Source organism: Ambystoma mexicanum, chromosome 3p, assembly GCF_040938575.1.
Source record: "Ambystoma mexicanum isolate Mex_15411 chromosome 3p, UKY_AmexF1_1, whole genome shotgun sequence".
In the NCBI taxonomy this organism is placed as follows: Eukaryota; Metazoa; Chordata; class Amphibia; order Caudata; family Ambystomatidae; genus Ambystoma; species Ambystoma mexicanum.
In genome coordinates this window covers 3,985,593-4,007,082 of record NC_090925.1, presented here as the reverse complement: position 1 = coordinate 4,007,082, position 21,490 = coordinate 3,985,593, and the positions used below count along the sequence as shown (strand labels likewise).

General features: G+C 49.6%; 1 protein-coding gene across 1 annotated transcript in view; it reads left to right on the top strand.

Moving 5' to 3' along the window:
- Positions 1-21,490, top strand: part of CLCN1 (chloride voltage-gated channel 1) — a 1,282,884-nt gene that overhangs the window by 497,190 nt on the left and 764,204 nt on the right. Inside the window, exons 10-11 of the mRNA XM_069650302.1 lie at positions 3,974-4,075; positions 15,046-15,130. Of these exons, the coding sequence (XP_069506403.1) occupies positions 3,974-4,075; positions 15,046-15,130 (187 nt within the window). The remainder of the gene's footprint in view (positions 1-3,973; positions 4,076-15,045; positions 15,131-21,490) is intronic.

The following is a 21,490-nucleotide window of genomic DNA, read 5'->3' as shown; positions in this document are numbered from 1 at the left end:
CGTAGCGCTATATAAATGCTAAATTATTATTATTATTAGTAATAGTGAGAGTTCTGCAGCATGGACGTCCAACACCAGCACAGTAGCACTTGCAGGTATTCTTCTTGATCCCAGAAGGATATTCTGACTCATCTCTACAGAATGCACCCAGACCTGCCCCGAGGAAGCGCACCCACAATAGACGGGCAGGCGGGTAGCATATACTAGGGTTCATAGGTCAACCCGTTTGGTTTGTACACTTGTTTGGTGTTTTGTCGTAGAGATAGATATGACCAACATTCTGTATATTTTCTTATCTCTGTGTGTTTCTTGGATTTATGTCAGAATATGGCACCTGAGGATGGACTCACCGTCCAAAGTGCTTTGGTTCCCAACCACGTGTTGTCTGCCTGTGATGGAAATATTGTGTTGATGTTCACTATAGCCATTGCGCAACTTTCTTGGAAGCAATACAAAGGCATGGGCTGTTAGGAGCCTCATCTGAGAGGCTGGGCTGTTAGGAGCCTCATCTGAGAGGATGGGCTGTGAGGGCCTCATCTGAGAGGATAGGCTGTTAGGAGCCCCATCTGAGAGGATGGGCTGTGAGGGGCCTCATCTGAGAGGCTGGGCTCTGAGGGGCCTCATCTGAGTGGATGGGCTGGTAGGAGCCTCATCTCAGAGGCTGGGCTGGTAGGAGCCTCACCTGAAAGGCTGGGCTGTTAGGAGCCTCATCTGAGAGGATGGGCTGTTAGGAGCCTCATCTGAGAGGCTAGGCTGTTAGGAGCCTCATCTGAGAGGATGGGCTGTTAGGAGCCTCCTCTGAGAGGATGGGCTGCGAGGGGCCTCATCTGAGAGGCTGGGCTCTGAGGGGCCTCATCTGAGAGGATGGGCTGGTAGGAGCCTCATCTGAGAGGCTGGGCTGGTAGGAGCCTCATCTGAGAGGATGGGCTGTTAGGAGCCTCCTCTGAGAGGATGGGCTGTGAGGGGCCTAATCTGAGAGGATGGGCTCTGAGGGGCCTCATCTGAGAGGATGGGCTGTTAGGAGCCTCATCTGAGAGGATGGGCTGTTAGGAGCCTCATCTGAGAGGATGGGCTGTGAGGGCCTCATCTGAGAGGATAGGCTGTTAGGAGCCCCATCTGAGAGGATGGGCTGTGAGGGGCCTCATCTGAGAGGCTGGGCTCTGAGGGGCCTCATCTGAGAGGATGGGCTGGTAGGAGCCTCATCTCAGAGGCTGGGCTGGTAGGAGCCTCACCTGAAAGGCTGGGCTGTTAGGAGCCTCATCTGAGAGGATGGGCTGTGGGGGCCTCATCTGAGAGGCTGGGCTCTGAGGGGCCTCATCTGAGAGGATGGGCTGGTAGGAGCCTCATCTGAGAGGATGGGCTGTGAGGGCCTCATCTGAGAGGATAGGCTGTTAGGAGCCCCATCTGAGAGGATGGGCTGTGAGGGGCCTCATCTGAGAGGCTGGGCTCTGAGGGGCCTCATCTGAGAGGATGGGCTGGTAGGAGCCTCATCTCAGAGGCTGGGCTGGTAGGAGCCTCACCTGAAAGGCTGGGCTGTTAGGAGCCTCATCTGAGAGGATGGGCTGTGGGGGCCTCATCTGAGAGGCTGGGCTCTGAGGGGCCTCATCTGAGAGGATGGGCTGGTAGGAGCCTCATCTGAGAGGCTGGGCTGGTAGGAGCCTCATCTGAGAGGATGGGCTGTTAGGAGCCTCCTCTGAGAGGATGGGCTGTGAGGGGCCTAATCTGAGAGGATGGGCTCTGAGGGGCCTCATCTGAGAGGATGGGCTGTTAGGAGCCTCATCTGAGAGGATGGGCTGTTAGGAGCCTCATCTGAGAGGATGGGCTGTGAGGGCCTCATCTGAGAGGATAGGCTGTTAGGAGCCCCATCTGAGAGGATGGGCTGTGAGGGGCCTCATCTGAGAGGCTGGGCTCTGAGGGGCCTCATCTGAGAGGATGGGCTGGTAGGAGCCTCATCTCAGAGGCTGGGCTGGTAGGAGCCTCACCTGAAAGGCTGGGCTGTTAGGAGCCTCATCTGAGAGGATGGGCTGTGAGGGCCTCATCTGAGAGGATAGGCTGTTAGGAGCCCCATCTGAGAGGATGGGCTGTGAGGGGCCTCATCTGAGAGGCTGGGCTCTGAGGGGCCTCATCTGAGAGGATGGGCTGGTAGGAGCCTCATCTCAGAGGCTGGGCTGGTAGGAGCCTCATCTGAAAGGCTGGGCTGTTAGGAGCCTCATCTGAGAGGATGGGCTGTGAGGGCCTCATCTGAGAGGATAGGCTGTTAGGAGCCCCATCTGAGAGGATGGGCTGTGAGGGGCCTCATCTGAGAGGCTGGGCTCTGAGGGGCCTCATCTGAGAGGATGGGCTGGTAGGAACCTCATCTGAGAGGCTGGGCTGGTAGGAGCCTCATCTGAGAGGCTGGGCTGTTAGGAGCCTCATCTGAGAGGATGGGCTGTGAGGGCCTCATCTGAGAGGATAGGCTGTTAGGAGCCCCATCTGAGAGGATGGGCTGTGAGGGGCCTCATCTGAGAGGCTGGGCTCTGAGGGGCCTCATCTGAGAGGATGGGCTGGTAGGAGCCTCATCTGAGAGGATGGGCTGTTAGGAGCCTCCTCTGAGAGGATGGGCTGTGAGGGGCCTCATCTGAGAGGATGGGCTCTGAGGGGCCTCATCTGAGAGGATGGGCTGTTAGGAGCCTCATCTGAGAGGATGGGCTGTTAGGAGCCTCATCTGAGAGGATGGGCTTTTTCAGAAGGGATGGGGGTCACGTCTGATTTGCAAACGATGCCCCGCTTCAGTAATGCCACAGGCGGGGGACCCAAAGCCGTATGAAGTGCTTCAGGAGTGTCCATACGTCATGTCCATGCAGCGCTTTTTGATTTTCTCCGCGAGCTTCTCTGTTAGGCAGCCACATGGCCATGGGTTAGGCCTGAGCTCTCTGTGCCCGGAGACTCAACTTGCAGGCACTGAGGAAGGTGAACACAGACCTGTGCGCGCGCACGCGCGCACACACACACACACACTCACAAACTCACTCTCTCACACACACACACACATCCATACGTACACGCATGTACACATTCCAACATACATACACAAACCCACAGCCACATGCACACATACAAACAGATAAAAACATAAACACACATGCGATCACAAAAATGTATTCACACACATAGCCACACACCCCCACCCGCATGCACATACAAACACAAAGACACGTAGAGAGACACACAAACACATAAAAACATATACACACAACACTCCAAACTCACACACACGCACATGTATATGTACACATCCGAACATACACACATACACAAACCCACAGTCACACATACACACACATAAAAACATATACAAACATGCGAACACAAAGCATGCACATGCACACAAACACATAGCCACACACGCCCCAATACATACACAAAGACACATAGAGACACGCACAAACATACACGTATATACACATAACACACACATACAAAAACATAGCCAAACACCCACATATGCACCCATACCTTCCATAGACACATATACAAACACATAACTACACACACACACACACACACACACACACACACATTCAAATATAACCATATGCACACACATACATACACATACAAACAAACACATATCTACACACGTATATCTGCATAAACACACACACACCCACACACACATGCACACACACACACACACACGCACACGAACACACACACACATAAAGCATATGCACACAAATGAAATGTCACTTAGTGTCCACTGTACCCACAATGCAGCCAGGGCTCAGTCCCGAGTGGCCCCTGGATTCTGTTGTCAGTTTCCTGTGTTCCTGTAAATGTGTTGACATTCTGCATTCATTTTGGTGAATCCCAGGTGTGGTTATGTGTGCTGGCATTGTGCATTCCCTGTGGGGTGAGTCTGTATTTGCCACGCTTGTTGCCGGTCTCTGCCATTCACCGACTCTTGCATGGCCTTCTCTCTTCCCACTTGCAGGATTTGCTGCGGCTTCCTGGGGGCCTTCTTCGTGTACCTCAATCGCCAGGTTGTTCTCTGCATCCGGCGTCAGACAACACTCAGCACATTTCTCACCAAATAGTGAGTTTCGGCCTCAATCTGCCCTGAGGGTTGTTTTTGTGGAGAGTGCAGTCCCCTTTGGGAGAGGTGTGTAGACAGCACCCAGCCATCACTGGGTGCAGCATGGACGGTTGCCAATGAGTGTCGACAAACCCAACGAGTGCTGATTGCTGACTGACCCCAAAGAGACCGTCACTGGCATGAACATACCTACATGGTGATACCTACAGCAGGAACATTGCCAGAGTCCACTGATCAACCACTAATGAAGGGCCCCAAGGCAACCACCACTAGTGACATAAAGTGTGGTAGCCATATGAGGTGAATCAGAAAAGACCCCACATCCTCCATGCTGAGGGAAAGCCAACGGAAGAATGAATCTTCGTTACTGCGCGCGATGGCGCTCTAAATTGGCCCACTGATTGTCAGCGCGCGCATGAACAGATAGATATGGAGTATGCCCCTCCCCCCCCGTATCCTGCAGGTGAATACACACACTATAGATGACAATACGAACATTGATAACATATTGCCATGGCAAAACCTAAAAACATGCATGAGCCATATCATGACGAGACCTAAAGCTCTGAGTGGAATTAAATGGTATCTAAGGAATTTAGACATTTCATAGACACCAAACCTCAGAAACATACATATATAGACGAGCAGTAGGATGAAGGAATGTGATGTTCCATGTGTAATAACATTTTATATGATTTTCTACTGTATATTAGACATTTCATAGTCGCTAAACTTCAGAGGTGCTTTCTGTGTCCTACCACAGCTTGTTTTTTCTAACTCTGTCTCCTCAACTTCCTCTCTGTCACTGTCTACATTAACTTCACTGCCCCCTCCCGCCTCGGACATGTGTAGATTCTCACTGAAAGAGCCAGGACTGACATCATCACCCCGTTCTTGATACCATTGAGTGTTCGCCCCCTCAGATGCATAACTGCCTACTTTGGTTTCTGATGTCATTTTGTCCACTCCACGATATATGGCAACTCAGTCCATACTCCATCGCCTGCCGTCACTCGTCGCAATGTGTTTCCTTCCAGCTTTGAGTACCCTTATCAGATCAAAGTAACATGAACTTCCCTTACGGACCCTGAACGTTTTTTTTAATACATACCAGATCACTCCTGCCTCTAATCTTTTTTCAAAGGGAAAATCTCACTTAAGACATGGGGTGTGTCTCTATACGCTTTCAACATCTCCTGCACACAACTGTTCCACTCCCTGCCATTACCAAAAGCAAATTGAATTGTTTCTTTGATGATACCATTCACCCTTTCGACCAATCCATTTGCTCTGGGGTTATATAATGCAGTACGATGATTCTCCATTTGGTGACTTTTCAAATAATTGCACATTTCCAAAGTAATTAATTGCACCCCACTATCTGCAAATAGTAGGAACAAATGCTACCTCAAACCATCTCGAAGCACACATTGCAAACCTATGTTCTGGGCCCAAGATGGTCATAGAGCCCATAAAGTCAATAGCAATTTTTCCCCCCCATGCTTTTTCTGGAATCTCCACGCTGCCCAACTCTGTCTTCTGAGTCTTGAGAGACGTGTCACTGGAAGAGCAGGGAATGCAGTGGTCTACTTCCCTCTCAACCACAGAGTCCATACTTGGCCGCAAACATCTCCCCCTCAATCGCCTCTTAGTAAGGCCCTGGCCTAAATGCCCTGCATGAGCACGTTTCACAAGTTCACTGCGTAAGGACAAAGGAGGAACTAACCTCTGCCCCCTTGTTGAACCCCACTGCAATCTGCACAACTGCTCTCCTATTTTATAGAAAGGGGAACCAACCCCCTCACCAGACCTCCACCCTCGTTCAATCCTAGTGATAGCATCTGTCCACTCAGCATCTTCACCAATAGCTCTAATCCACAAATCTTTAGAGAATGCATCGTTTACTATGCTCCCTATCTGGGCTACCCATTCATCACCAATTTCTTCAACAACCGTTACCTCTTCCCTTGAGGACCTGGACAAACAGTCAGCAACCGGATTACAATGCCCAGGAACATAAATTACCACAAAATGAAAAAATTGCAGTGTTGACAACCACCTGGCAATTCTAGGAATGGCCAAACCTGATCCTCTAGTGGTAAACATATGGGCTAGGGGTTCATGATCACTTCTTATGATATACGCAATGCTCCGCACAGATATTTAAATAAAATATGATGCCCACTTGCACGCCAAGCTCTCTCTCAATTGTAGCATATCTAGACTCTGCTGGAGACAGAGTCAATGAGGCAAAAGCCACAGGCACTTCCACCCCCCTTCTGCACTGTGACAAAACTGCCCCAATACCTTTTACACAAGCATCCACTGTGGTTGTAGTCTCATAAACGGGGACAAGCTTGTTAAGAGTAGCTGCATTGGCCAATTCTGCTTTTATCAGCTACTTAAACTTATCCTCTTCTCCTCTATCCCACACAGACTCTATCCTTCCCTTTTAACATCGCCCTTAAAAGTGCACACTTTGAGGGAAAATGTTCAACAAACTTGGAATAAAATTCCACAACACCAAGAAATGATCGTAATTCATCCCTGTTCATGGGAGACTTGATTTACAAGATTGCATCCACCATTTCTGGCCATGTCTCTAAACCCCTGTGAGTAAGTGTGTGTCCCAAGAACCTAACATGATGCACTTTAAACTTGCATTATTCTCTTTTTAAAGTCAAACCTGCTTTCTCCAATCACCTTAAAACCTCCATCACTGAGGCATCATGTTCCAGTTCACTCTTTGCCCTCACTAATATGTCGTCCTGGAAACATCGACAATCCTACTGGACTTCAAATAAATCCTCCATGATTTACAAAGAAACTGCAGCAGCAGAAGCTAGTCCAAAAGGCAATTTCTTGCACTGAAAAACCCCCACAGGAGTAATAAATGCTGTGAGAGCTTTGGAAGGATCATGAAGGTCCACCTAGTGGTATGCAGACGATACGTCTAGAGAGGAATACCATTCAGCTTCTTCCATTGTAGATAGCATTTCACCCACTTTGGGTAATGGGTGCCTGTTCACTAGAATATTCTCATTTAAATCCCTTAAGTCTATACACAATCTTATCCTGTCATCACGACGTTGTGTGACTACAACAGGAGATAACCACACACTACTCTTTGTGGGTCAATTACCCCCTGTTCACAAACATTTCTCAATTCTAGCCTCACCTTTTCCCTCACTCTCAGTGGCAGGTACCTCACGTTATGGACACTCGGGATTTCATTTTCCAATAACTGTATTCAATGTACATAACCTCTAAGTCTTCCAATGCCATTATGAAAAACCTTTCTGAACCTTTTTCCCATGTCATCACTGAACTTCTCAGAAATATTCCTTCCTCCTGTGCATACTTGTGACTCCTTACCACCAGCTTTCCTTGGTGTTTCCACCCAAACAAGAAGTCCCCTTTGATAGCCACATACACCTTACCCCGAATGTGTTTGTCTCCATGTGCAATATCACACCATACAAAACTTTGCAAATCTATATTCCCTCCCTTGAGTTTTATGTCTGTGTTGTGTAAACTGTGTTATTTCCTCCAAATCTCTTTGTATTTTGCTTCTGAGAGGATTGTGTATGGTGACCCTGAATCTGCTAGAGCTCTGATGACATTTCCTGCCAGACCCGCATCCACTTCTGGAGGTACATACTCCCCTTCTTTGTCATCACCCACCTCCACCGCAATTTGAATCCCTTTCTTAGACCAATCTTGATTGCCATCCTCTACACCCCTCACACTAATCTCCCCGACTGTCAAATTTGGATTGACTTTAGAAAATCTGGCAATGTGACCCATGAAGCCACATGATCTACATCTCCCCCTCATAGCTGGGCACTCTTTTGGGTTAAGACGATGTTTTTCAAATCCACACCGGGGACAATCTCCCTTTGGCCACCCTTCTTAGTTATTGCTGTTATTGTTCCCCCAGGCCTACTGGTCTTCTTTAATGAACATACTTGTGATTCTTTCCCAGACACTTCCCATTTGCCCCTCTTCACAAATTGAAAAATGTCTTTTCCATTCTTAGCATTTGCTTCGTTGAGACACTTATTTGTTAACTCAATACCTTTTGCAATGGACAATACTTCAAGGGGGGGAGCCGGGGGGCGTTGGCTTGCCATAGCCTTTCCTGTATTTTGCAGTTGGACGTGTGCATAATCAATTGGTTCCTAATACATTCCTCCTCCCTTCCAGTAAATTCACAAGAAGACAATAACACCCTCAAATCAGCCAAAAAGCTGTCTACTGTCTCCCCCACACCTTGTTTCCTAGAGAAAATGTGCCTCTCTCAAAAACCATGCGTACTTGCTTACCATATTGTGCTTCTAATGTTCTCATAGCTTTGATATACACAGCCACCCCACCCCTTCCCCCCTCTTGCTCCTCACTTTCTTCAACATCTGGTATTTTTTTTATTTCCACACTAAGCACCCACATATCACATCCGTGTAGAACATTTTCTCTCATCTGAAAACCTCTCAAACCCAGATGCTAGAAAATCAATTTTAAAACGATCTTTCCAATCTCCCCAACGGATTGGGGGCTCCCCTGGGGTTGCCAAGCATTTTGGGGGTGGCTCTAAATTTTGCATGACTATAAAACAATGCAATGCAACAAGACACACAAAAGCAAAACAAAATATGTTAAGTGAGCACAGACACTCAGGAAGAAAACATCCTTTGCAGACTGTGCAGGAAAAACTCCCACTGCACTTCGTTTATTCTAAACACCCTCCGTTGAAAGATGAATACCATGCAGTACACATTCCAGCCAGAATGTGGCGCTGTTCTCATCCCAGAAGAAAATGCACATATGCCAAGTCACTGCCGGTTTCCAAAAGAACTACTTCCGTGGAAATGTTCTCTCAGATCTCCTTTCCCGCCACTCGTAGACACTGGCACACACCCTGGCTCCTGCAACTGCTAGAGTGCCAAGGATTAATGAGCCCCGACGTCCCTCCTGGGATATTACCCCAAGCCCTGATTTAGGCCCCAGCAGGGTGAGGTCACTTTACTGTATTATGAAACATCAGGCCGGGTGTGGCTGTGTTCCCGAGCCCCGAAATAGGCCTGATGAGCCCCTACGTCCCTCCTGGGATATTACCCCATGCCCTGATTTAGGCCCCAGCAGGGTGAGGCCACTTTACTGTATTATGAAACATCAGGCCGGGTGTGGCTGTGTTCCCGAGCCCCGAAATTATTCCTGATGAGCCCCTACGTCCCTCCTGGGATATTACCCCATGCCCTGATTTAGGCCCCAGCAGGGTGAGGTCACTTTACTGTATTATGAAACATCAGGCCGGGTGTGGCTGTGTTCCCGAGCCCCGAAATAGGCCTGATGAGCCCCTACGTCCCTCCTGGGATATTACCCCATGCCCTGATTTAGGCCCCAGCAGGGTGAGGTCACTTTACTGTATTATGAAACATCAGGCCGGGTGTGGCTGTGTTCCCCGAGCCCCGAAATTATTCCTGATGAGGTCTGTTCTAGCACCCACCGCCACATGCACTTGCCGCAATGTGTGCCGTGTGCCCATTAATTAACACACATGTCCCTTGGTGAAGCGCACCCGCCATTCTTCGCAATTACCTCGGCAAGGTGATGATCCTGGTTCTCCTCATTGCCAATAAAATGTGGGAACCATATGACGTCCCTTAGCCTCCTCGTCCGCCTCATAGAGTGTAACGTTAGAAGTTTATTTTACAGAAAAACCCCAACATCATCCGTGCGGAGGAAAAGCCAACGGAAGAATGAAAGTTCGTTACTGCGCACGCGAAGACATTTGTACACTGAATGTCATCGCGCGCACCATGTACAGATATAACAATATGAGTAGATATGACACAATGGCCACAAGCAACATACAACAAGCCACTGATGACTGCCTGGTTGGTGCTGATGATTGATTGGTTGCCACTGATGACTGGTTGGTTGCCTGAGGACTGGTTGGTTGCAACTGATGACTGGTTGGTTACCGCTGATGACTGGTTGGTTGCTGCTGATTGCTGGCCGGTTGCCACTGATGACTGGTTGGTTGCTGCTGATGACTGGTTGGTTGCCTGATAACTGGTTGTTTGCCACTGATAACTGGTTGGTTGCCCCTGATGACTGGTTGGTTGCCTGATGATTGGTTGGTTGCCACTGATGACTGGCCGGCTGCCACTGATGACTGGCCGGCTGCCACTGATGACTGGTTGGTTGCCACTGATGACTGGTTGGTTGCCTGATGACTGGTTGGTTGCCACTGATGACTGGTTGTTTGCCTGATGACTGGTTGCTTGCTAGTGATGGCTGGTTGGTTGCCACTGATGACTGGTTGGTTGCCTGAGGACTGGTTGGTTGCAACTGATGACTGGTTGGTTTCCGCTGATGACTGGTTGGTTGCTGCTGATTGCTGGTCGGTTGCCACTGATGACTGGTTGGTTGCTGCTGATGACTGGTTGGTTGCCTGATAACTGGTTGTTTGCCACTGATAACTGGTTGGTTGCCCCTGATGACTGGTTGGTTGCCTGATGATTGGTTGGTTGCCACTGATGACTGGCCGGCTGCCACTGATGACTGGTTGGTTGCCACTGATGACTGGTTGGTTGCCTGATGACTGGTTGGTTGCCACTGATAACTGGTTGTTTGCCTGATGACTGGTTGCTTGCTACTGATGGCTGGTTGGTTGCCACTGATGGCTGATGACTGGTTGGTTTCTGTTGATGACTGGTTGGTTGCCGCTGATGACTGGTTGGTTGCCTGATAACTGGTTGTTTGCCACTGATGACTGGTTGGTTACCGCTGATGACTGGTTGGTTGCCTGATAACTGGTTGTTTGCCACTGATAACTGGTTGGTTGCTGCTGATGTCTGGTTGGTTACCGCTGATGACTGGTTGGTTGCCTGATAACTGGTTGTTTTCCACTGATAACTGTTTGGTTGCTGCTGATGACTGGTTAGCTGCCTTATGATTGGTTGGTTGCCACTGATGACTGGTCGGCTGCCACTGATGACTGGTTGGTTACGGCTGATGACTGGTTGGTTGCCTGATAAATGGTTTGTTGCCGCTGATGACTGGTTGGTTACCGCTGATGACTGGTTGGTTGCCTCATAACTGGTTGTTTGCCACTGATAACTGGTTGGTTGCCGCTGATGACTGGTTGGTTGCCTGATGATTGGTTGGTTGCCACTGATGACTGGTTGGTTGTCTGATGACTGGTTGGTTGATGCTGAATACTGGTTGATTGACGCTGATGACTGGTTGGTTGCCTGATGATTGGTTGGTTGCCACTGATGACTGGTTGGTTGCCGCTGATGACTGGTTAGTTGCCTGATAACTGGTTGGTTGCCGCTGATGACTGGTTGGTTGCCTGATGATTGGTTTGTTGCCACTGATGACTGGTTGGTTGCCTCTGATGATTGGTTGGTTGCCTGATAACTGGTTGGTTGCCGCTGATGACCGGTTGGTTACCGCTGATAACTCGTTGGTTGCCTGATGATTGGTTGGTTGCCACTGATGACTGGTTGGTTGCCACTGATGACTGGTTGGTTGCCTGATGATTGGTTGGTTGCCACTGATGACTGGTTGGTTGCCGCTGATGACTGGTTAGTTGCCTGATAACTGGTTGGTTGCCGCTGATGACTGGTTGGTTGCCTGATGATTGGTTTGTTGCCACTGATGACTGGTTGGTTGCCTCTGATGATTGGTTGGTTGCCTGATAACTGGTTGGTTGCCGCTGATGACTGGTTGGTTACCGCTGATAACTGGTTGGTTGCCTGATGATTGGTTGGTTGCCACTGATGACTGGTTGGTTGCCACTGATGACTGGTTGGTTGCCTGATGATTGGTTGGTTGCCACTGATGACTGGTTGGTTGCCGCTGATGACTGGTTAGTTGCCTGATAACTGGTTGGTTGCCGCTGATGACTGGTTGGCTGCCTGATGATTGGTTTGTTGCCACTGATGACTGGTTGGTTGCCTCTGATGATTGGTTGGTTGCCTGATAACTGGTTGGTTGCCGCTGATGACTGGTTGGTTACCGCTGATAACTGGTTGGTTGCCTGATGATTGGTTGGTTGCCACTGATGACTGGTTGGTTGCCACTGATGACTGGTTGGTTGCCTGATGATTGGTTGGTTGCCACTGATGACTGGTTGGTTGCCGCTGATGACTGGTTAGTTGCCTGATAACTGGTTGGTTGCCGCTGATGACTGGTTGGTTGCCTGATGATTGGTTTGTTGCCACTGATGACTGGTTGGTTGCCTCTGATGATTGGTTGGTTGCCTGATAACTGGTTGGTTGCCGCTGATGACTGGTTGGTTACCGCTGATAACTGGTTGGTTGCCTGATGATTGGTTGGTTGCCACTGATGACTGGTTGGTTGCCACTGATGACTGGTTGGTTGCCTGATGATTGGTTTGTTGCCACTGATGACTGGTTGGTTGCCTCTGATGATTGGTTGGTTGCCTGATAACTGGTTGGTTGCCTGATGATTGGTTGGTTGCCACTGATGACTGGTTGGTTGCCTGATGACTGGTTGGTTGCCTGATGATTGGTTTGTTGCCACTGATGACTGGTTGGTTGCCTCTGATGATTGGTTGGTTGCCTGATAACTGGTTGGTTGCCGCTGATGACTGGTTGGTTACCGCTGATAACTGGTTGGTTGCCTGATGATTGGTTGGTTGCCACTGATGACTGGTTGGTTGTCACTGATGACTGGTTGGTTGCCTGATGATTGGTTTGTTGCCACTGATGACTGGTTGGTTGCCTCTGATGATTGGTTGGTTGCCTGATAACTGGTTGGTTGCCTGATGATTGGTTGGTTGCCACTGATGACTGGTTGGTTGCCTGATGACTGGTTGGTTGCCTGATGATTGGTTTGTTGCCACTGATGACTGGTTGGTTGCCTGATGATTGGTTGGTTGCCACTGATGACTGGTTGGTTGCCTGATGACTGGTTGGTTGCCTGATGACTGGTTGGTTGCCGCTGATGACTGGTTGGTTGCCGCTGATGACTGGTTGGTTACCGCTGATAACTGGTTGGTTGCCTGATGATTGGTTGGTTGCCTGATAACTGGTTGGTTGCCTGATGATTGGTTGGTTGCCTGATGACTGGTTGGTTGCCTGATGATTGGTTTGTTGCCACTGATGACTGGTTGGTTGCCGCTGATGACTGGTTGGTTGCAGTGCACTTGATAACAAACTTTTATGTTCAACACATCGCCCTTTAACCTCCTTCGTGGCCCAAGGAGAGCTTAAGAGGGGAATAGTTGCAGTGTAAATGGGAGCGAAGATGTTGGGCACATGGTTAGGAAGTTGAAAAGATGCAAGAACAGGTGTTTGTGGGACATGCCTGGCATGCATTTTGTATGGGCGTGCATGGCATGTGTCAGACTCTGTTCCTACACCTACACGACCAGTCTTTTAGAGACATTGGCCATTAGTAAGTAACGTTTCCATGTTTCCCTGTACCCCTGTACCCTGTCCTGTGAGTAAGGGGCACACTCTTTTGCTTTACTGCATTCTCTTCTGGGGCAGGACTGGCAATGCTAGTTTAAGAATCCAATAAACCTGAAAGACATTTAGGCGACATTTAGAGTTAAATATAGAAGCTTTCACTAGACAACAAGAGTCTATGATGTGACTCTCCACTCCAAGGTGGAATACACTCCCTAGTTGAAAATGAGCAGTCTTCATTGTATGTAGTGTCGGCCCCACCTATATCCCTCTTTTACCACCTGCGCTGTGCCCAGGGGTCAGTATTACTGAGAGTGTAGATTGGAGGCATGAGCAAAGAATATATACAGCATTCAGCTGTTACCCCATGCCTTGACGTCATAGCAATTGATTATGAAATATAACATTCCCTGCCATGACGTTACAGCAGGAATCCAGCATTCTGGAGGGAAACTGTTGTTAATGGCCGAACCATGCGGAAGGGAAGTGTGCAGGGCCTGCAAATATACACTGAACATATAACAGCCACGCGTAAGAGAAGTGTGCAGGGCCTGCAAATATACACTGAACATATAACAGCCACGCGGAAGGGAAGTGTGCAGGGCCTGCAAATATACACTGAACATATAACAGCCACGCGGAAGGGAAGTGTGCAGGGCCTGCAAATATACACTGAACATATAACAGCCACGCGGAAGGGAAGTGTGCAGGGCCAGCAAATATACACTGAACATATAACAGCCACGCGGAAGGGAAGTGTGCAGGGCCTGCAAATATACACTGAACATATAACAGCCACGCGGAAGGGAAGTGTGCAGGGCCTGCAAATATACACTGAACATATAACAGCCACGCGGAAGGGAAGTGTGCAGGGCCTGCAAATATACACTGAACATATAACAGCCACGCGGAAGGGAAGTGTGCAGGGCCTGCAAATATACACTGAACATATAACAGCCACGCGGAAGGGAAGTGTGCAGGGCCTGCAAATGTACACTGAACATATAACAGCCACGCGTAAGAGAAGTGTGCAGGGCCTGCAAATGTACACTGAACATATAACAGCCACGCGGAAGGGAAGTGTGCAGGGCCTGCAAATATACACTGAACATATAACAGCCACGCGGAAGGGAAGTGTGCAGGGCCTGCAAATGTACACTGAACATATAACAGCCACGCGGAAGGGAAGTGTGCAGGGCCTGCAAATGTACACTGAACATATAACAGCCACGCGTAAGAGAAGTGTGCAGGGCCTGCAAATGTACACTGAACATATAACAGCCACGCGGAAGGGAAGTGTGCAGGGCCTGCAAATATACACTGAACATATAACGTAATTACTGAACTCACTGTCAGAAAATCTGCAGTCTTGCCTACCGGTGCCCCAAAAACTGAAACAAATAGACACAGGTGTGCCAGTCTTGCCCACTGGAGGCCAATGAACTGAAATGAATAGACACACATGTACCAGTCTTGCACCACCAGTGCCCAGTGAACTGATTTGATCTCTTCTTCTCTTCACAGTCGCCTCATTTATCCAGGGGTCATTACCTTTGTCATTGCAACTTTGACCTTTCCCCCGGGGTTTGGACAGTTCATGGCAGGAGAGGTAGGTCTTCATTTTTATGTAGTGTAATGTTGGTTTATGTTTTGGTGGGCAAGTGGGTTTCTGTAGGGGTGACACTCTACATAAAAGAGAAGATTCCTTGACGAATGGACCCTCTGGTATGCCACACACTTTGCCCATGGGGCAGGTATCCGCACGAGTGGTCACGAGTGATGTATGTGTCCTTCGCTCTCCAAATGCTGCCGCCTAATCCCAGACACCCCCATTCCATGGGAGGGTACTCACAGCGGGGTGGCTCCCCAGTATCTTGGGCTTCACGGGTGATCAGATGGTTCCTTCGAATGCTATCATGGGTGCCAGGGTCATTTGGCTGGAGACCCCATTGAGCCGCATGTCCTGGGACTACGAACAGATTGCGAGCAGCTGAAAGCGTATCCTGGTACTTGGGTTCTCGTCCCAGTGGCTGGGGCGTCTTAGACCACCACCTCACACAGCTTCACTCAGACGCGGGTGCAATCACTTGGGGCATTTGATCATCATCTGTGCACGTTGTGAATTACTAGGGCCTAGTCTGGCCATTATTCGTGGGTCGTGTATTGGGGTGAATGGATATTGCTAATGGATTTCCTCACTTGGCAGATGTTACTGGTACAGGTCCATGTGGCGTGCGTGACACATACACATTAAGCTCAAGGACATGCTTCATGAGACCCGGGAGGGCATCTGATACACTGCTCTTAAATGTCCTTTGATTGTAGACTTTGTCGTTTAGTTTGTGACATTGTGGCACATGAAAAGTCACCGTATGACGTTATGTCTAGAGGTTAAGCTGCTGGTGAAGTGACTGCCACTTTTAACCTCTCTTTTAGCGGGAAGGCGATGGTGAGCAAGGACACATAGAACCGATAGAGAACCAGGCCCAGCCAAAGGCCCCAGTCCCATGTGTGCACACTTGCTAGCTTTACTCCTCCCAGGCCCATGTAGCCATCCTGGTCCCATGTGTGTACACTTGCTAGCTTTACACCTCCCAGGCCCATGTAGCCATCCCAGGTCCTCGTGGATAGACTTGTGTGCTTTACACCTCCCAGGCCCATGTAGCCATCCCGGTCCCTTGTGGATAGACTTGCTAGCTTTACACCTCCCAGGCCCATGTAGCCATCCCGGTCCCTTGTGGATAGACTTGCTAGCTTTACACCTCCCAGGCCCATGTAGCCATCCTGGTCCCTTGTGGATAGACTTGCTAGTTTTACACCTCCCAGGCCCATGTAGCCATCCTGGTCCCTTGTGGATAGACTTGCTAGCTTTACACCTCCCAGGCCCATGTAGCCATCCTGGTCCCTTGTGGATAGACTTGCTAGCTTTACACCTCCCAGGCCCATGTAGCCATCCTGGTCCCTTGTGGATAGACTTGCTAGCTTTACACCTCCCAGGCCCATGTAGCCATCCTGGTTCCTTGTGGATAGACTTGCTAGCTTTACACCTCCCAGGCCCATGTAGCCATCCTGGTCCCTTGTGGATAGACTTGTGTGCTTTACACCTCCCAGGCCCATGTAGCCATCCTGGTCCCATGTGTGTACACTTGCTAGCTTTACACCTCCCAGGCCCATGTAGCCATCCTGGTTCCTTGTGGATAGACTTGTGTGCTTTACACCTCCCAGGCCCATGTAGCCATCCTGGTCCCATGTGTGTACACTTGCTGGCTTTACACCTCCCAGGCCCATGTAGCCATCCCAGGTCCTCGTGGATAGACTTGCTAGCTTTACACCTCCCAGGCCCATGTAGCCATCCCAGGTCCTCGTGGATAGACTTGCTAGCTTTACACCTCCCAGGCCCATGTAGCCATCCTGGTTCCTTGTGGATAGACTTGCTAGCTTTACACCTCCCAGGCCCATGTAGCCATCCCAGGTCCTCATGGATAGACTTGCTAGCTTTACACCTCCCAGGCCCATGTGCCATCCCGGTTCCTTGTGGATAGACTTGCTAGCTTTGCATCGCCCATGCCCATGTAGCCATCCCGGTCCCTTGTGGATAGACTTGCTAGCTTTACACCTCCCAGGCCCATGTAGCCATCCTGGTTCCTTGTGGATAGATTTTCTAGCTTTGCACCTCCCAGGCCCATATAGCCATCTCGTTTCCTTGTGGATAGACTTGTGAGCTTTGCACCTCCCATGACCACCTTGTCATCCCAGTTCTATGTGCATAGACTCGCTAGTTTGCACCTACCAGGCCCATGTAGCCATCCCATTTCCTCATGGATAGACTTGTGAGCTTTGCACCGCACAGGCCCATGTAGCCATCCTGGTTCCTTCTGGAAAGGCTTGCTAGCTTTGCATCTCCCATGACCACCTAGTCATCCCAGTTCCACGTGCATAGACTCACTAGTTTGCACCTCCCAGGCCCATGTAGCCATCCCCAATACTTGTGGATAGACTTGTGAGCTTTGCACCTCCCAGACCCATGTAGCCATCCTGGTTCCTTGTAGATAGACCGATGAGCTTTGCACTTCCCAGGGCCATGTAGCCATCCCGGTTCCTTGTGGATAGATTTATAAGCTATGCACCTCCCAGGCCCATGTAGCCATGCTGGTTCCTTGTGGATATACTTGCTAGCTTTGCACCTCCCAGCCCCATGCCATCCCAGTTCATTGTGGATAGACTTGTAAGCTATGCACCTGCCAGGCCCATGTAGCCATCCCATTTCCATGTGAATAGACTCACAAATTGTGCACCTCCCAGGGTCACCAAGTCATCCCAGTTCCATGTGGATAGACTCACAAATTGTGCACCTCCCAGGGTCACCAAGTCATCCCAGTTCCATGTGGATAGACTCGCTAGTTTGCACATCCCAGGCCAATGTAGCGATCCCAGTTCCATGAGTAAGGCTTGCTAGCTTTACACCTCCTATGCCCACCTAGCCATCCCGGTTCCATGTTATGTTATGTTACTTGGCATTTATATAGTGCTCTATATATCACTGGTAGGTTGAACGCCCTCGGGGACCGCAGTCCAGGTCGGTAGAGAGAGAAGGTGTTGTGGGGTGCGTGGGTGCACCAGGTATGTGTGCAGCTGATGTGATTGCCAGATGGTAGCTACATCCTAGCGTTTAGGAGTGGTGGTGGAGATATTAGTTGGAGTGCGTGGTGTGTGGACATCCAGACTGGGTCTGGCTGCGTTAGGCCTGAAGGACGCTTATGTGAGCAACTAGGCCAGAATGTCATGGGACAGCTGCGTCTTATTAGGTGCTGAGGTGGTCATGGGGAAGTGTTCGTATATGAACAGCTGGGCCGAATTTATCAGGAGTATAGCTGTGTTCTAGTTGTGTGATGGTGCATAGTAGAGAGTAGGTGTGGTGATGTGATACAGTAAGCTGCACACTGTCTCATCACTAATGTAACCACTAATTCTTGTATGTGACCTAATACCAATTCCAATGTAACCACACCAATGTACCAATGACCACATTGTTTGTAACCAAAGACCAATGTAACCTAATTCACGCGTACCTACAACCTCATGTAATATCGCCTCGATGCCTTTGGGCTGTAGCACGCTTTATAAATGCAAATAAATAAAATAAATAAATGTGATATGATATGATGGTTCCTCTTCAAAGCACCCGAGACCAGGCACGTGAACAGGATGGCAGGGTACACATCGACACACGGAAACACGGTGACAGTGGGCTGGGCGTACGGTGACAGGAGGGGGCATACAGATATTTAGTAACAGCATGGGGGACAAGAAATTAGAGTACACAGTGACACACGGACATAGTGACGAGAGGGTTGGGTAATACATTGGAATACATAGCGACATCATGCCAACAAGGCTTTGCACCTCCCAGGTCCACCTAGCCATCCCAGATCCATGTGCAAGACTCGCTAGCTTGGCACCTCCCAGGCCAACCTAGCCATCCCAGATCCATGTGCAAGACTCGCTAGCTTTGCACCTCCCAGGCCCACCTAGCCATCCCAGATCCATGTGCAAGACTCGCTAGCTTTGCACCTCCCAGGCCCACCTAGCCATCCCAGATCCATGTGCAAGACTCGCTAGCTTTGCACCTCCCAGGCCCACCTAGCCATCCCAGATCCATATGCAAGACTCGCTAGCTTTGCACCTCCCAGGCCCACCTAGCCATCCCAGATCCATGTGCAAGACTCGCTAGCTTTGCCCCTTGCAGGCCCTCTTAGTCATCCCGGTTCCATGTGCACAGACTTGCGAGCTTTGCACCTCCCCAAGAAGCCCTTCGTATTCATCTCATATTCGGTGAGGGATCAGATCTTTCTTCAGACTGTGGTGAAAGGGACTGGGCGATCTCCTAAATCCCAAGTCAAAAAGTGGGGCCTGCACTCCAACCCCTGGTTCCTATAAGACCACCTCTGCCACTAAAGGTGATTGAGTTGGGCCTAGCTCTCGCTGGGAATTGTGGGAAGAGCATGACATGATATGCTGACATAGAAGATTCGTCCTTCGTGGGGGATCACTTCTTTATTTGGAAGATCAGATAAGTAAAGTCTGCCACCCACAAGGCATGAATATCCGCAGCCTTATCTACCGTCAATATCCGGATTTCTATATAGGACAGAGTGAGACCAACACCTTGACTTCCCCATTGGAAACATGACCATTGCTAACCTTTGAACCCTGGGGGCGGGTTGGGATAGTCGAAGACCCTCTGTGCCTTCAAGCGGGCATTGTTGAACTGGGCAGAGGACGTCCTCTTAATCCCAAGGAAATGAGAAAGGAGGTGGTAGGGTTGTCTTGGGTGATTGGGATGGGCGCATTCGCTTTGCATGCGCCAGGGATATTCTGTCAAAACCCAGGAATGAAGGCAACCATATTACTAAGCCTTAGTTTTCTTGGAGCTGGGATGTGCTCCAGTTGCTTCCTTGATCGTCCTAGGCCAACCATATTTTGGGCACGATTATGGAGGCAGCGCAGGCTCGAGAGATACCGGAATGCAGCACTCCACCTCTTAGCTATGTTGGGTGGTAAAAATGTACAGTGGTCCGCTCATGTTAAGTCGTCTTTTCAGGATCCTGATCTGCTGGAGTTATGGCTAAATCTTTCAAATATAAGGCCATCCACGAGTGTGATAATAAAAGAAAGGGTCAAACAGAGTGGCAATGAAATCTTGCTGGTGAACGCTGCTTCTTAAAAGTGGGTCCCGACTATCTGGAATAAAGGCACATAGCGGGCACAAATTGTATTTGGATCTGATATTCCCGCTTTTGAAAAGGCTTTGTAGTTGCATTTCCAATTCGGAATTCTGTCACAGGTTTCCTTTTTTCTCAACTTTTTTGCTGCCTTGCGGGATCCTTCGCCGGGGTTTTCTTCCGTGCTGTTCAGGTCTTGTATAAGCCCGCTCGGCCGTTGTCGGGTTCCAGGATTTGTTCAGCTTCTTCGTCTGGGACCACGGAACTCCAGGAAGACCAGGAAGGAAGGCCGTACACGAGAGCGGTCTGCGCGGAACGCGGATGGAATACAGGTACAAGGGGGAGGAAGGAGAAGGAGAAGGAATGGGTCTGGGAATTCGAGCAGCAACTCAGTTCCAGGAGCACGAACTGCGACGCACGTCTAGCCTCAGCTAACAATAGCGTTGAGATGAGCGGAGCCACGGGGGCGTGGTTCCTTTATGGAACGTGCTGCATGGACGTAAAGGTCGATAGACCGCGTTCTGTGAGTTCGGCCATGTTGGGTGTACTACAGCAAGTAACCCCAGACGTGCCAAGGACCAGGAGGACCAAAAGGGGCGTGATCGATGGTTCATGACAGCATGCCCCCTTCTAAAACTCGTTCCACCGGGTTTGCCTGGATGTATTAGATGGAACCTTCTGAGTAATCTGGGGGAGTTCAGGTTTGAGACGGGTTCCCAGGTACGTTCACTGGGTGGATAGCCCTTCCATTCCACCAGGTATTGAAGTTGTCCTCGCTTATATCTGGAGTCACATATTCGAGAAACTTCATATTCTAAATGGTCATTGACAATCACAGGACAGGGTCTAAGGTTAGTCCGGGTGGTTTGGATGTAAAGCTTCAATAGAGATTTGTGAAAAACTGTATGGATTTTCTTCGGGGAGTCTGGTAGTTTAAGTCGAAAGGCCACAGGGTTAATGACTTCTTTTATAGGAAAAGGGCCATAATATCGAGGAGCCAACTTATTCGGTCTGAGATGTCGGGGCAGTAGCTTCGAAGATTACCATACTTTATCCCCAATGGTGTAAGAAGGCCCTGGTCTTCTCCTCGAATCTGCATAGAGCTTAGTTTGGATCTGTGCCCTTTCTAGATGTTCCTTGGCTTCTCTCTGTATATTGATGAGTATTTTGATCCAGGAGTCGACGGTTGGAACTGGAGTAGGATGCGGAAGGACTGAAGGTAATACCGCAGGGTGGAATCCATGGCT